The 14,899-nt window shown below is 41.9% G+C and overlaps 1 protein-coding gene across 3 annotated transcripts in view; it reads right to left on the bottom strand.

Annotated features, from left to right (window-relative positions):
* Positions 1-14,899, bottom strand: part of pkn1a (protein kinase N1a) — a 68,910-nt gene that overhangs the window by 17,458 nt on the left and 36,553 nt on the right. Inside the window, exons 1-5 of one of the 3 annotated variants that reach the window (XM_078165383.1) lie at positions 11,133-11,333; positions 10,138-10,332; positions 7,452-7,557; positions 6,922-7,070; positions 6,272-6,392 (exon numbers count right to left, since the gene is read on the bottom strand). In XM_078165383.1, the coding sequence (XP_078021509.1) occupies positions 6,272-6,392; positions 6,922-7,070; positions 7,452-7,557; positions 10,138-10,332; positions 11,133-11,174 (613 nt within the window). In that variant the 5' untranslated portion in view covers positions 11,175-11,333. Of the gene's footprint in view, positions 1-6,271; positions 6,393-6,921; positions 7,071-7,451; positions 7,558-10,137; positions 10,333-11,132; positions 11,334-14,899 lie in introns of those variants that run through there. The other 2 variants (XM_033624322.2, XM_078165386.1) reach the window with 2 other exon arrangements.

The following is a 14,899-nucleotide window of genomic DNA, read 5'->3' as shown; positions in this document are numbered from 1 at the left end:
ATGTCAGAAAAACAAGGTGTGCATAACAGATTTTTTAAACAAATCTGATTTGTTGTTGAGATATAAATTAAATCATACTGGCATTAAGTAACAAGTTTGTTGAGCCGCAGAGACAACAAACAAATGAATAATATCTCAAATACTAATAATAAGATTTTATGGTAATAGCTTGTTGTCCAGTGAGATATTTTGAAAATTTCCTGTTGTTGCCACAAGTTACAGCTACCCCTAATCAGATAGATGATTGCATTGGAACACTTAAAGTATATTAAAACATGAATAGGATGGTAAAAAAGCCAACTATGTGACCGTAATGTAGCCTGTAGCTCTAACTGCTTCTCTGTGCAGGCTACAGTGAGGCTAAAAACAGAGTTCAAATGACGTTTTTCCAAACAACTTTTTATGTCGGGGCTTCAGGACACTTGGATCACTACGGACGAGCAGTATGGAGATATTTTGTGGTTTCAATTATGTGTTTTTGGATGTTTGAATCTGGGGCGCCATAAACCTCCATTAGGTGGAGTTGTGTTGCTATCTCCTCTCCCCTTGGATCTCCACAAGGGATGTGAGGACTTTAAAACTTTACCTGAGCCTCCCTCGGCATATGGGTGAGTAGATAATGACTGAATTTTCATTTTTGGGTGCACTATCCCTTTAAATACATCTGTGCAGAAATCCTATGAATAACTTTAAAACAAATCAGAAATTTCCATCAAAAAGGACAGAAAGTCAAGACATGTATTTTCTTTGACATTATATACATTTTCAAATTTCTAGTCACTCTCCACTGTAGACTAATGGCTACTTCACAAATGCCACTCATAAAACACTGACAATTGGCTAATTCACCCCTTAAATGTAAAGGTCTGCCAGTGTTAGCGAGATTAAAGAGAAAATGGGGTTCAATGCAATCAGTCAAAAAGGGAAAAACATACTCAAGCTACCTCGCTTAGAAAAACAGACACGGGGTCAGCCTCAGAGTAACACCCGGGAAACACAATTACTGCTAAGTGGTTAGCTTAATAGCACAGCGGCCTCCCACAGCGGGCAACAAACACAATAGAGTACACAGATATGGGGAGAGGAGAGGAGGCCTGCGATAAGGAGAAGGACAATAGGATAACTAGCATTCAAAAAAGGTGCATTTGACTTTCAAATGTCAGGTTAGTGAAGGGGAAGGACAAGAGGACACAGAGGGGTGATTAAAAATTATTTTTATGACTCATGGGCTGTTCAAAGTGCTGCATGAGACAGGAGGAGAAAGAAAGGAAAAGGGGGGAGATGGATGTGGAGGCTTTTATCTCCTAATAAGGTGTTCTGCCTGCAGCCCAGACCCTGCTGGATGACCCCTCCACCGGGTGTGGTGCCTGGAGACTGTCTGTCTGTCTGTGTACACTATACACACAACCTCCGTGTGTGTGAGAGGTTTAAGAGAGAGAGAGAATAACCTAGAAAGATCCACAGACTATGTGGGACACCAAAACAAAATTCAAGTGTTGAAGATAGTACCTACAGAGAGAGTGTAGAACAGCATACTCTATACGATACATAATATAAGTCAAGGTTTTGAAGAGTTAAACTTTATAGCGAGTAACCCACAGGTGTAGTATTGCACTCCCATAACACTGTTGGACTCACGGTGGACTGAGTAACCATCAAACCATCAAAATGAATGAGGCAGCTGATGAACCACAGATGCTTCCTTTTCTATCCCATGCATTCTTCTTCTTCGTCAAAACCTGCCACCTACATTACCCACAATGCAATTTGACCACAGACAGTTCAATAAAAGATTTGGTTGTGTTACGCTAGTAGCGGCTAATGTAACCTTGAGCTGCAAGCCTCAAGCAGAGACGGAGAGCAGCTACAGCAGTCTGGTGAGCTCACTTCTTTGTGACTCCACACTAACAGATGTCTTTCTTTTTCAAGCTTGTAGACTTCAGCCCCAACCGACTCAGACTCAAGTGACATTACTTGAGGCAATTTATCAGACTTCACGTAAATCCCTCTGTCTGGTCTGTCTCTGACAGGTTGGATTTTTTAAAAATGGGGTTGCATGAGGTACTTATTCATAGTCAACGTATCACCTTCATTACCTTGTGGTCAAGGCGCCCCCACTTTGGAGAAGCAGACAGGAGTGCCGACACAGAAGCTAAGCAAGGTAGTGCTGTGGGCAGGTGCAGCAGCAAAACTTATTTTAGCCACTTAAAGAGACAACAGATATGATTTGGTTTTTTTTTAGCTTAGCGCCACCTAGCGTCAGTTGTGTTGCGTCGCACTCTTGCAAAGACCAAATTGACCGTGGGGATCAGAGATAATCAATAAAATGTAGGCTGTGAAGCCACCGGTATACCTCTATGTATATGTAGAATGAGAAGGTGTGTGGACACTAAATGAATGAGTAAAAGAGACCAAGCAACAATTATCAGATTTATCTGAAAAAAAAAAACAAATAGTAATGCAAATAATTATACCAGAATGCACAGTACCAGTACAAACAACTCAGTAAATTATACCAATATGTACAGTATCAGTACAAACAACAGTAGACACAATGGAATTATACCAATACGCACATGTAAACAGTCCAGATTCAAGAATAAACGGTACCGTATGGAAACGATGCGGCCGGTTGGAGCTCAAATTGAATGGGAAACAAAGTCCAGTGTTCACTTAGCTGGGCCTAACTTAGCTGGGCGATGTCCATCGATAGCTGCCTCCATAAGAAGAGAACAGAAGGAAGGGAGGGGGGTAATCACTGTTCGAGGGCTGCCATAGAATGACAACGAGGATGTCAGCCGACCAACACTCGCTACCCAATCCCTGGTTGTGGCGATTTGCGATGCTGGCCAGCTAGGAATTAACTAGCAGCCAGTACAGGACGGTCCTCTCTCATCTAGCTAACATTTAGCCATGTTACTGATCCATTTGAAAGAAATCTAGCTGGACATTGGTTTTGAAGCCTCTTTGGTCACGGAGCTCCCTCCATCTCTTGAAAGCCTGACTGAGGTTTACTCTTGTTTTTCCTCTTCTTTTATCACTCTCCTTTTTGCTCTTCTTTGCCTCCTCAGACAGAGGAGCTCATTTTCTTTTGCTAGGCCGTTTTTCACTTGTCTCCAAACTTTGTCCGTCTGCCATTGTGCTCCTGACTAAACTATCTCATGCCCAGCTCCTCATAAGGACCAGCTCCAGTCCCTGATTGGCTGACCGACCAATTTCACAAGACATGACGCATTTCCTGCCGTAAAGCAGATTTTTTCCGCAAAATTTCGGCACCGGTGGCAGAAGCTTATTACAAAGATTGCAAAGCCACTACGTAACCTATGTAAACGCTGATAGTCTGATTTTACTGTGGCCACTACCCTGTGCAACACACATTATTTTCATAATGATATATTTAGGAAAATATGCTATCTGTTGCCTCTTTAAGTAAAGGCCCATATAAAACAAATCAGTATTAGTTTAAGTGTACGATATATTGAGAATATTTTCACTGCTTTACATTGGCGTCAGACAGCCCTTTCCTTCATCACTACATTTTCTCATCCACAGAGCTTCCGTATTACTGGAAGACAGCAAATACAAGATAACGATAAAATGGAGGAAAAAGGAAAAAAAAAGGAACTTTTGCAGAGGAAGACTATCAGCAGAAAGGGAGAGATGTGCAAGAATATGGAAGTTCGGAAGCACAGAAGTGAGAAATGTTGTTTCAAAGGAAAGGGCTGTCTGACAGCAAGGTAAAACGTACACTTTAACTGATATTGATTTTTTTGGGTAGGCCCTAAAGTGGCTTAAATAGGTTTTGCTGCCAAACCCAAACCACAGGCATAAAATACTTAGCTTCTGTGATGGTTCTCACGTACCGACTGACCTCTACAGTTGGTAATACACTGACCATAGTTAATTGCCTCATACAACCCCACTTCAAAACCTCCAAACTATCCCTTTAACATCTACAATACTTTCACATTACAGCAGTGGAAGGAGCTTCAAATCATTAAAATCCCTGTAGGTTTTTCCTCATAGAGGACACAGAGGGATAAAGACGGTCCTTAAATAATCCCTCCAAAAGGCCATTATCTTCTTTGCCTTAAAAGCCCACTTTCGAAACAGCCATTGGCCGCCTCAGTCTGACATGAGCAGAGACAAAAATATAGCCCCAAAGGGAATACACCATCTTTAAAATCTTCTTTTTAGTCCTACCCCCTCCCATCACTCTCTCCCTGCTCCCCTGCTGCATTTCACCAAACCATCCACTTCTTGTGACCGTAATCAATCAGCCCATTATACCAGCAAAGAGGCCATAATGGTCCACAGCACTCACTGCCCTACAGAAAGTCATTCACCTGCCCTGAGCTGCCTCTGCTACAACATGTAATGTGAGTGACTCTGTGTCAGACAAAAGAGAACATGAACAGGACATCACATTTGTTTGATTGCACCATTACTGAAGCGCACAACCACACAGTTAATACATGTAATCATGTGTCCGGACAATGTCTGCACCCTGCTTGGACACAGAACCATAACGCTGCACTGTGAGTGTGTGAGTGAAAGCTTGTGTGTGAAAGAGACTTTTCATCTGCCGGTCCTTTTGTCGGAGGCTTTTTCTTTTTGAGTGCATCTGTGTGTAAATTTGATTGATTGTGGTAATGCGCCAGGTGGGCCATTTCACAGGCTTTGTGTCCCTCTCTCACATATTTGTCCACCCCACAAACGCTCACACAGTCCGCTATGTATCAGTCCTGACTATCCTCTTCATCTTCCTCCCCACAAAACAAGTAAACACTGAGCCGGCTCTCTATTGATCTGTTTATGTGTGTCTGCTGTCTAAAGCTGCTGCTCAGGACAGATTGTATGACACGCAGAGAAAATGAAAGCATGAAGATAAAGGGATGAAAGCATCCAGTCAGTGCCAGCTGACCACTGTCATAAACCAGTGTTGTAATGTTCACGCTTGGAATAATTACAGCATCTTGGCCAAAATCATTAGTGTTTTTTGTAGATACAGTATATGTCACTTAATGTGCACTCCATGGTTTTATATAGTGTACAGTATTTTGAAAGTGTCCTATGTAATGAGACTGTTAAAGAGCCTGGACACCATTCATAATCCAACCAAATACTGAAGGATAGACCAAATATTGTTAGCAACATTTAAACATATACTACGCAGGATTGTCGATTACGGTTTGTGAACAAGGTCACCCGTAAAAGTGAAAGAAAAAGCCAACCGCAGATTTTTTCGTTTGCCGTTTCGCCTCAGTATATTTGCATTTTTTCGGTGCTGTGTCTCTTGGATGCCTGCAGCTTACTGTCTGACACCTGGTCTCTACATTTTATAAAGCCCTGACCTCACCTGAGTGCTGTGGGCGGAGGGATTACTTCTATACAAGTCTATAGATTGCTCCTTTTTAGCATAGTATAGCATAGTATATCTTAAAACATTATCATCTTCATAATTTACCAGCCTACCAAGGTAAGACACCACTTTTAATTTATTTGGGGAGCTTGGAAGGTGTTTTTCCAAAACCATAGCCACAAGTGTGTTTTGCATTATAACTTATATAAAGGCCACATCCACACTAATACATTTTCAATTTAAAACAGCATTTTAAAACCAAAACAATCATCAAAGCACCGTTTCAGAGACAAACACGCCTAAAAAAAAAAAAAAGCATATCACATGATCGCTCATGTACACTGGGCATGCACATACCGATGTAAACAGGAAGCAGATCGTCTACTCTGCAGTTGGTTGCTTAGTTACAGAAAGGATCACAAAGATGATTAAAAGTAAGAACAGAGATTTCTTTGCTCGGACCGACAACGAGATGGAACTGTTACTGAGAGTAACACCTGAGTATAAAACAGGCGAGGTGGCGGAAAACAGTTTGGGAGACCTTGCACAGCAAATATGTCGACATATCAGAGCAGTACTGTGACCACAATCTATCACCATGGTAATGGAAAAGGAGTGCCCACACACATTTTTTTTTTTTTGGGCTTGACATGCCTTGATGGACGTGGTTGTCAGCGTCAATATTTTCTCCATTTCTAACCATCAACTAAAACGTAACACTGAAGTTTTCAAACTAAACCAGGGTAAGCAGCGTTTGCAAAGGTCTCTTTTAGGGGTTGCAAAACACTGAATGGTGTGGACTTCAGGAGTAAATGTGGCAACAGTTATGCATAAAAGTGTAAGTGTGGATGTAGTTCAAGTGTCAACATTAATTTGTAGACACTCATGTAGCCAGCGCATCAGACTTACCTTGTGTGTCATCGTTGTGCTCGGTGGCCTGCACAGCTTTGCGGATTTGCATGCGGATGATGTCAATTTTGGTCTTACTGTCCTGCAGCATCTGCTGGGCCGTCTGCAGCATCTTCTTATCCTGAGTCAGTGGAGACAAGGGCCAAATCAGATAACAGGAAGCAGGAAGGCGAAGAGCAGATTACTACTTTTTTCTTTTTGTTGCTGGTTGAATGGGTGTTAAATTTGTATTTGAAAGCAGTGAAACAGCAAGGAGAGTAGAGGTATGAGCACAAGGTCGAATGGAAAGGTGAAACAGATGCTGCATTAAAGAGGGGGAGGGGATTTTGGAAGTAATCAAGTGATGAGGTGAGTGCATAATGGGAAGGGGTTTTGTGTGTCACAGGTCCTACACATTTAGAGATTATCATCTGAGTCAGCAGGTTGCAAGGTTATGGACGTACACTGTGGGTTATCAGCCGGCTGGGGGAGGGGTATAATCTGTGCTATACCCGACAGAATGCTCTTTACATTGCCCCATATTTATTATGTGCATGTGTGTCTGTGTTAATACACTTCTTTACTCTTGTGTGTTGTCAGTGCTATCCACCCCACGCATTGTTCTGTTCCGGTGTGTGACTGTTTGAATGGAATAAGTTAATGTCCTGTACCTTGGTGGATCCATTGGCGTAGATGGGGATCATGTTTTCAACTCCCTGCTTGACTTTGAGCTCAATATTAAGCTGCCTCTCCAGGGCAGCAATGCGCTCCCTATGGGCTGACGTACGACTCTCCGACCCAGGAGACTGAGGACACTCATCTGCAGAAGGAAGGGGAAAAGGTTGGAGATGATATAAAAGGAACAAGATGAGGGTTCACATGGTGCGCTCTAAAATCAAAATACTCTCAGGAGAATTTCACGTTATGTCAAATAATATGTGTTGTGACTTTCGGATTAGTCTTGCTGCCATGATGGGCACACACGAATCTGACTGGAACAGTTTTTCCTATGCCAAATATTGATAAACTAACAATATCCAGTGGAATTAATACCTAAAAACAGAAGGTATTTTAAAATCTGATGCAAAAATCCTGCCACAAAGCAGTCCTGCTCACTGATGTGAAACATTCTTGGTTATATCAGAGACAGAGAAACAAAATGTTGTTTGACAAAAAGGGTGACAGCTTTTCACATGCATACCTTTATTTTCCTCTCCTCCCTTTACCACGATGTGAGCGTCCAGTTCTTGCAGCTGAGCATGTAGATTGTCCAGCTTGCGGTTAGAAGAACGCAACTGGTTGTCCACCTGAAAGGAAGAGCAAATACAGCAGAACATTATTTCTGGTTATGAAACTTTGGACAATGCATGGACATAAACATCAGCAACACACACAAGTATGTCATGAGAAGCTTGATACCATTTACAGATTGTTTTTCCAGCTACTTTGGCAAAACTTGACCCACTTTATCATGCTGCTTTGAGACATATTTCAAAATCAGGCTACAGGGCTCATCACTGTGCGTCCTACAATCTTGTGTGATGGTCTTTACAATGTGCAGGATGCAGCTCTGATATATTTTTATGTACAAGAGCATTCTAGGCAGGTTACCCATGTACATATGCTTTACGTTTGTATTTGTACAAAACACCTACAATCTTAGATCAATAATTGGCTACACTTCAAGGTGCCACCTGTGCAAACTGAGACCGGAAAAAGGAGTCTATTTTATGATGGCCCTCAGTCTTAAAATGACCTGGAGGTGAGACTCACTCTAGACTTCCTCATTTCACTAACCTACTTTACACAAAAGCAAACAGAAGTAATTACCATAAACTTTTCTAGCCACATTGTGTAACAATTTTTGTGTAATTGTGTAAGTCTAGACTGAGACTCAGTTTAGACTTCCTCATTTCACTAACCTACTTTACACAAAAGCAAACAGAAGTAATTACCATAAACTTTTCTAGCCACATTGTGTAACAATTTTATCATGTCTAGATGGTTTTTTTTTGTCTGAATGTGTTATACATTATCTGTATTTATACAACCTTGTCCTCTTAAGTGTGGACAGTGGTTTTACACACAACAACATGACCAAAAGTTGCACACTTTAGAGAGGTGCAGCTCTGACCTAAATTTTACCAGTTTGATTACTAACGTTGAGGGAGACGTGTGGGTAGCAAAGTAAATGGCTTTGGTCTCATTCATGTTCCTTTTCACTCAAAGTTCATCCCACCAAAAAATAGAAATACATCTTGGGATACATACGTGTTAGGTTGAAAATAATGTCAGGGTTTGCCCTGAGACCAAGATGGCAAAGGCCTGTGGCAGGGGGCATCTTGACAGCTGTACTTTTAGATGCGCCCCCACCCCCTCTATTAAATATGAAAGGAGGCCCCCACATGCTTGAGCTTTACACTGCTGACTTGTATAATCAGAACAGACATGTCCTGTGATTTTCAGCCTTCTATGATGTCACATCCTGACAGCTGAGAATATTACTGTCAGGTATTGTCCCCCCTCTATTAAATATGAAAGGAGGCTGAAAATCACAGGACATGTCTGTTCTGATGATACAAGCCAGCCGTCCTGAAATGTGTGTTTCTCTTCTATAATACACATTCTACATCTCGGAGGCGACGTCTTTCCACATACGGGCTTCCTTCGCCTTTCAAATGGGGCAGAGCTCCGTGGGAAACAGTAGGAGAGACATAGAACGAGGGGGAAGCGAGATCTGACACAACACCGGAGGGAGAAGCAGGTCCATGGAGATGTGCGCCGGACGAAAAAAAAAAGTGCGTCGCACCGAATGCACACTGCTACAGCGTCGCTTTGGGTTGTGAGCGCGCATGACAAGCGTCTACACTGAAAGTAATGGGTTTGTGTGCGCAAAAGACGCTACATCTGAACACCCCCCCCCCCATACACACACACACACTTTAACCAAGGCGGCAGCCAAAATCACCCAGACGGCCCGCCTTTGTCTTAGATAGGCAGGGAAAAAGTATATATTAAAACCTATAAAATAATATAAGATGTACAGTAACTTGCCCATAGCAGAAAAAGATGTTTTAATAGAGAACAGTGGTGTTTCTTTCCTTTGTTTTGTTTTGCGGGGGGGGTTTATGTGCACACTATTAAACTATTTTGCTTCAAAGACTCATTCCTCCATTAAATAACTAAAATTACTTGTGAGCAAAGTATATCTCTCCAGCTGCTCGAGTGTTAATGCTCACTTCTAGCAACAGAGAGAGCTGGTGCAGCTGTACTCAGTTCCACTGCAGCTCCGACAGTAAAAGTAAACGTGTGAGCCTGTGTGGCGTTCCTGCCCTGCCTCACACTGTGGAAATGTGTGCTCAGTGAGCCTTCTGCTGAGTAAATACAGATCATAACACTAGTCACATGAAGATTTAAAAAAAGTGCCAGATCCTTCAGACAGTCTCAACTCTCTGTTAAAACAAACAGGATAACAACTTCACATACCAGCACATCTACCCAGTTCCTGTGAACTGGTATGTGACTGAGTCACCTAAGGTCCAGTCAGTGAACTGGTTTCCCACGGTTGCACTGATGTATAATTAAACTTTTCAACTTAAAAATCAGAGCGCTTCCATGAACATATCATTTCATTCCTGCCTTGTTAGTGATGTTTGGTCAATGGAGGATGAATTCTCATTTCAAGTATCCTTGTAAAGTGTCCTTTGGCCAGATCTGTGACTTTCTCTTTGCTCTGTCAGATCATCCATCATCAGGTGTAAACTTGTTTAAAAGCTCTTTTCCACATTTGACCGTTATGAAAAGCAAAAACACAGTAGATTTTTGGACTCCTAACAGGTCCTGGTGGCTGAAGGCTTTGGGAGGATCTGAGGCTGACTGTAGCTGACCTGCTGTGCGTTCCTCTTGTCAGTCGTCGCCCTGCGTAGGTTCTCAGCCCCCTCCTTGATTTTCAGCTCTTTACGAATCTCCCTGCGGATCCTTTCACGCTGCTCGTCTAGCAGCTGCTGCACACTGGAGTCAGAGAAATCCGTGTTCTGGTCCAGGCCGAGCTGCTCCAGGACCGACAGCCCACCCGGGTCACTCTGGACGGGTGAACAGAGAGAGAGAGAACAACAACAAACAAGTTAGGCAATTGTGAACAACATAAAAATCTTTGCCATGAAAATACATGGCTTCATTTTTACAACACAGTCAGCCTGTAAGAGGTGTTGAGAGTGAGGCAGACAGAAGAGGAAGAGATGGTGAGCAGGATAAGGCCGTAATGGGTGGAAAGAGATAGAGAGGGGGAGACGGCGGTGATGGGGGAAAAAGGGCAAAGTTGGTTAAAAATGAAAATGCCAGAAAAGGAAGCAGGAGGATCAGTGAGGAATGACAAAAATCTTGTTCAGCCAGTGTTTATAATATTTCAAAACAAATCTCCAATGTTCAACCTGCTTACAAGAAGAGCTTTAGGGTTACTTAAGTTCAGGAATACCATTAGAAATATCATTTTCAAGATAGTCTGCCTGCCAAATGGGCTTAAACTCAAGGCTATACACAAACATCAAAGTGAATTACAAATCTGTCCCATGACCTGTGCTGTCCATTGTCTTCTTTCAGCCTTTTCTCATGTACCGGCCCTTCTCCACTCAGAGGGAATGCCACTAATATCTCCACTTACATGGCAAACACACTTATGCACCATTAAATAATTGGGCTCCATAAGTTTCTCCTCACTTCCTGTCTCAAAAAAGCACTTCTAGCTGTGATCTGGAGACTCAACAAGTCCAATACACAATCAGGAACACAGCAGGAGCGAGAACGTTAATCACTAGAAATCACAGCCACTCACCCACTATTACAGGAACACACAAATCAAACAAACAAGCCAACAACACTTCACCTCCGAGCTGTCCTCATCCTCCTCGTCACCATGCCAACACATAGTTCACAAAGATACGATGACCCCCCCGAAAAAAATACTACCGACGGACAGAATGCTGAGGTACGCTCCTGAGCTCAGCCAAACAGCTAATGCCACACCGAGAGCGAAACGGGTTTGGGGGAGAAAAACGATAAAAAGAGATAAAGAGAGGGAGAGTTAAGTGAGGGAGGAGGGGGAACGCCTCCGAAAGAGGATATCCGTCCCAACACCAAGCTGCTCAGGCCTTTCCTGTTTCCTTTGCGAATTTGCTGCTGTCAGTGGAGAGTGAGACGCAGAGAACAGAGGGACAGAATCTGTATACATCAGGAGCACATCCTCACTCTCAAAGGTTTACTAAATCACTCCTGGATCTGTGGCAATCAGACTGTGGCGTTCCCCAGCTGCTGTATGGCACACCGATTAATCAGATCTGGCTTGAAGTGAATTTGTGACAGCTTTTTTTTTTTTTTGCTCTCACTTGGGTCTGTGATATGATCTTGAGGGCGGAAACAAGGGAAGGATGCGTTTTCTAAGTATTGGATCAACGCCAGAGAGTAAGACTGGGATGCATTTCGACTGCCTGCTTAACCTCGTTTCCTTTGGGCTCCACATCTACAAACCACAGTGGTGATTCCCCTTCGCTTATAGAAAGACTATGGGACAGAGAGACAGCCTCATCTGAAAAAGGGGTGGGTGGAGTTAGCGCCTTAGAGCTAGCCTCCAACATCATCCAACAAATTGGAAAATGAGCATACAGTATAAGGCCTATTTACACTGCACAGTAACGGTGATCTAACAGGTGTATTGGTTGTTTGTCCTGGCAGATGTGTTTAGTCATCCTTCCTTTTAATCAAATTTCCAGCCAACCTGTCCTGCCTCCTGCCAAGTACCAATGTTTATCTAATATGGGGCGAGTTTGACATGCAAAATACAGTATGTTTGTCTTGTGACACGAGGGACACTACAGTGAGCATAAAACTAGCTCAGTAAAGAGGAGCACTGTTTTCCAAAACCAGATGATGTGGAACTTTCTCAAATTCTGATGGCAAAAACAGCAGCACTTGTTCACAGACATATTGACATAAAAACACACTGTAGTCTGTTTACAATTGTCCGTAGCTTAGCGCAACATCATTGGTTGGTCTGATTGGTTGTAGGTCTATCTAATTGTGTCAAGAGGCATTTTGATCCATGGCCATTGATAGCACCCCTTGAAACTGAAAATGAACTTGGAAGTTCCAGACTAACCCACATTTGGGAAATGGTCTGTCGATGCCAGGCTAGAAGGGCTCCAACTAGTGATTATTTTCATTATTGATTAAACTGCCAATTGTTTTCTTGATTAACTGTCATTAAAATGTCCCAAAAAAGTGAAACGTGCCCTGAGTAATTTCCCCGTGCTCAAGGTGATGTCTTCACATTGTATATTCTATGAGACCAGCAGTCAAAAATCCAAAGCTATTCAGTTTAATATTGTGTATGACAAAGAAAAGAATCACATTTATTTTACATTTAAGGAGCATGAAACCAGAATATCGCTATCACAATTTTTCGATGATCAAAATAGTTGCCAATCAATCCTCTGTCAATTGACTAATCGATGCATTGACTAATTACAGCTCTAGTGTACTGCATGTCACATTATGGCAGATGGGTATGATGAAATACTGGTTGCCAACTTGTGGTGATTTGTAATGATATGATATAGATAGAAAACAAAGACAGAGCATCAATTTTAATGATAAATCTGTGCCACTCTTATATTTTGAAAATTGGCTGCTGCACTGGAAACACTGATTTATTTTTAGCCTTTATTCCAAAATGGCACTCAGAATTATGGGCCATCTTATTCTGCCTCATTTTATGATGGATTATTATTGGTTGTCTATATGTGGGTTGTGTTAGATTTTGGTCAAAAAATGAAGAAACCATCATTATTTTTGACACACACAATCTTTTGGCTGTCCATGGACATGATTCACAGTATGATCCAAAAAAAATTGTGGTTGAGAACCAAAGATTTCATAGTGTTTTTTCTCAAGATCATGAGCATCTGATCTGTAACAGCCAAAACATCACAGTGTGTGAAGGGGCTACATTTTTTCCCCACACAGTATATTTTATTATTCACATGTCGCACAATCATAAGAGAGAGACGAGGAACTTGCAGGCAGGAAGAGGTTAACAGCTTGCTCTGTGCTACCGCTACAAATTAATACAGGCTGATAAGGTGTGCTGGCAGCTTGCCGTGATGGTGGCCCGAACATGGATGCATTAGAAAAACTGCATGCCAAAGTCCTTTATTGAAAATTGCTCACCCAGCACATAAGCCAAAACAAATGTTCCCACTTCCTGGTTCGCTTCTGCATTGTACAAACTAAGTAATAAGTGACATCATGCACATAAAAGTAGTTTTTCTAGGCTTTGGGATGGTTTTGTAAATACAGACTTCCATGGATTCATCAGTGGTCAGTGACATCACTAGCGTTGACCCAAGACAGGGAATCATCAATGGCAGGCCCTTACTAATTTCAACACATTCTTAATCAGGGGTGTTTTTGCCTTTACAGTAAGAACACCATCAACTCTTGAGTTTTGGGAAAACAGTCCAAATTAGTCGGAGTCATTACTCTGTTTTCTTGTCATAATTTTGTGGTCATTCTGTAGTTTGTCCACCTTTCCAAATAACATTGATTCATGTCTCTCCCGACTACTCAGTAAATCTGTGTAAATCTAGATAACGAAACAGAGGTGAAGCCGATGAAGAGGGGAGTTTAACTTCCTGTAATCTGAAAAGATATACCGAGCCAACCAGAGACTATGAGGAAGCACATATCAACACAGTAAGTCCACGGCAGACGTCACTCTACATTAGAGCTTACAACTAACTATGTAAAATCATAGTTTACTACCTGTGGTGAAACCTGCAATAATGACTTATTATAAAGTTAACAGGTACAGTATGATACAATAAATAAATATGATATTTAGAATTTGAATTCAAAGCTCAGCCTCATTTCTAAATAACTGAGGAAGTCATCATCATTATTCATAGACTCAAAATATTCCTGGACAGTGTGGAAAATCATGACAATTAATCTATAGCTGAATGAAAACATTCACATGTTGACACACACTAAAGATTCCAACAAACTCTCAAATTATTAATACAATAATGATAAAAAATAACTTCACACAACTGTGCAGCACCTAGGGTTGGGTACTGAAACTCAGTATTTTTTGTACTTGGTACCGATTCATGTCGGTACTACCGAGTATCGATTCACTTAAAATGAAACAGTGCCAAATTTCGGTACCTGAAGTGGAGGCGGAGCGAGAGCGCATGACTCGCACCTCAGACTCAGCAACAATGGCAACAAAAACAATGTGCAGACAAAAGTTAACGTGCAGCACTGTTCCTAAATGTTCTCAATAAAATGTTGAAACTGAGAAGTTTAGACTATGGGCCCGAACGACGCATAGTGCGTCCAAATTCACACCCGTTCTTCTCTGTGGATTTTCTCCGCGACCGTGCGTCATAGCGAGAAGCCACGCATATCAGCGGAAACAGCAGAATTGTAGCTTTCCGACAAGAACAAGCACTTGTCGGTAATCCAATGTTTTCACAGCGAAAAATTACAATAAAATGATGTATAACAGAGCTTTCATACAGCTTTGCACACACATTACTCTTGGATGGATTACTCGTCTTAGGCTTGCGTGTGTTTCTCCCTTCTCTATCCACA

Source organism: Epinephelus lanceolatus, chromosome 3, assembly GCF_041903045.1.
Source record: "Epinephelus lanceolatus isolate andai-2023 chromosome 3, ASM4190304v1, whole genome shotgun sequence".
Lineage (NCBI taxonomy): Eukaryota > Metazoa > Chordata > Actinopteri > Perciformes > Serranidae > Epinephelus > Epinephelus lanceolatus.
This window is presented reverse-complemented; position numbering and strand designations above follow the sequence as displayed.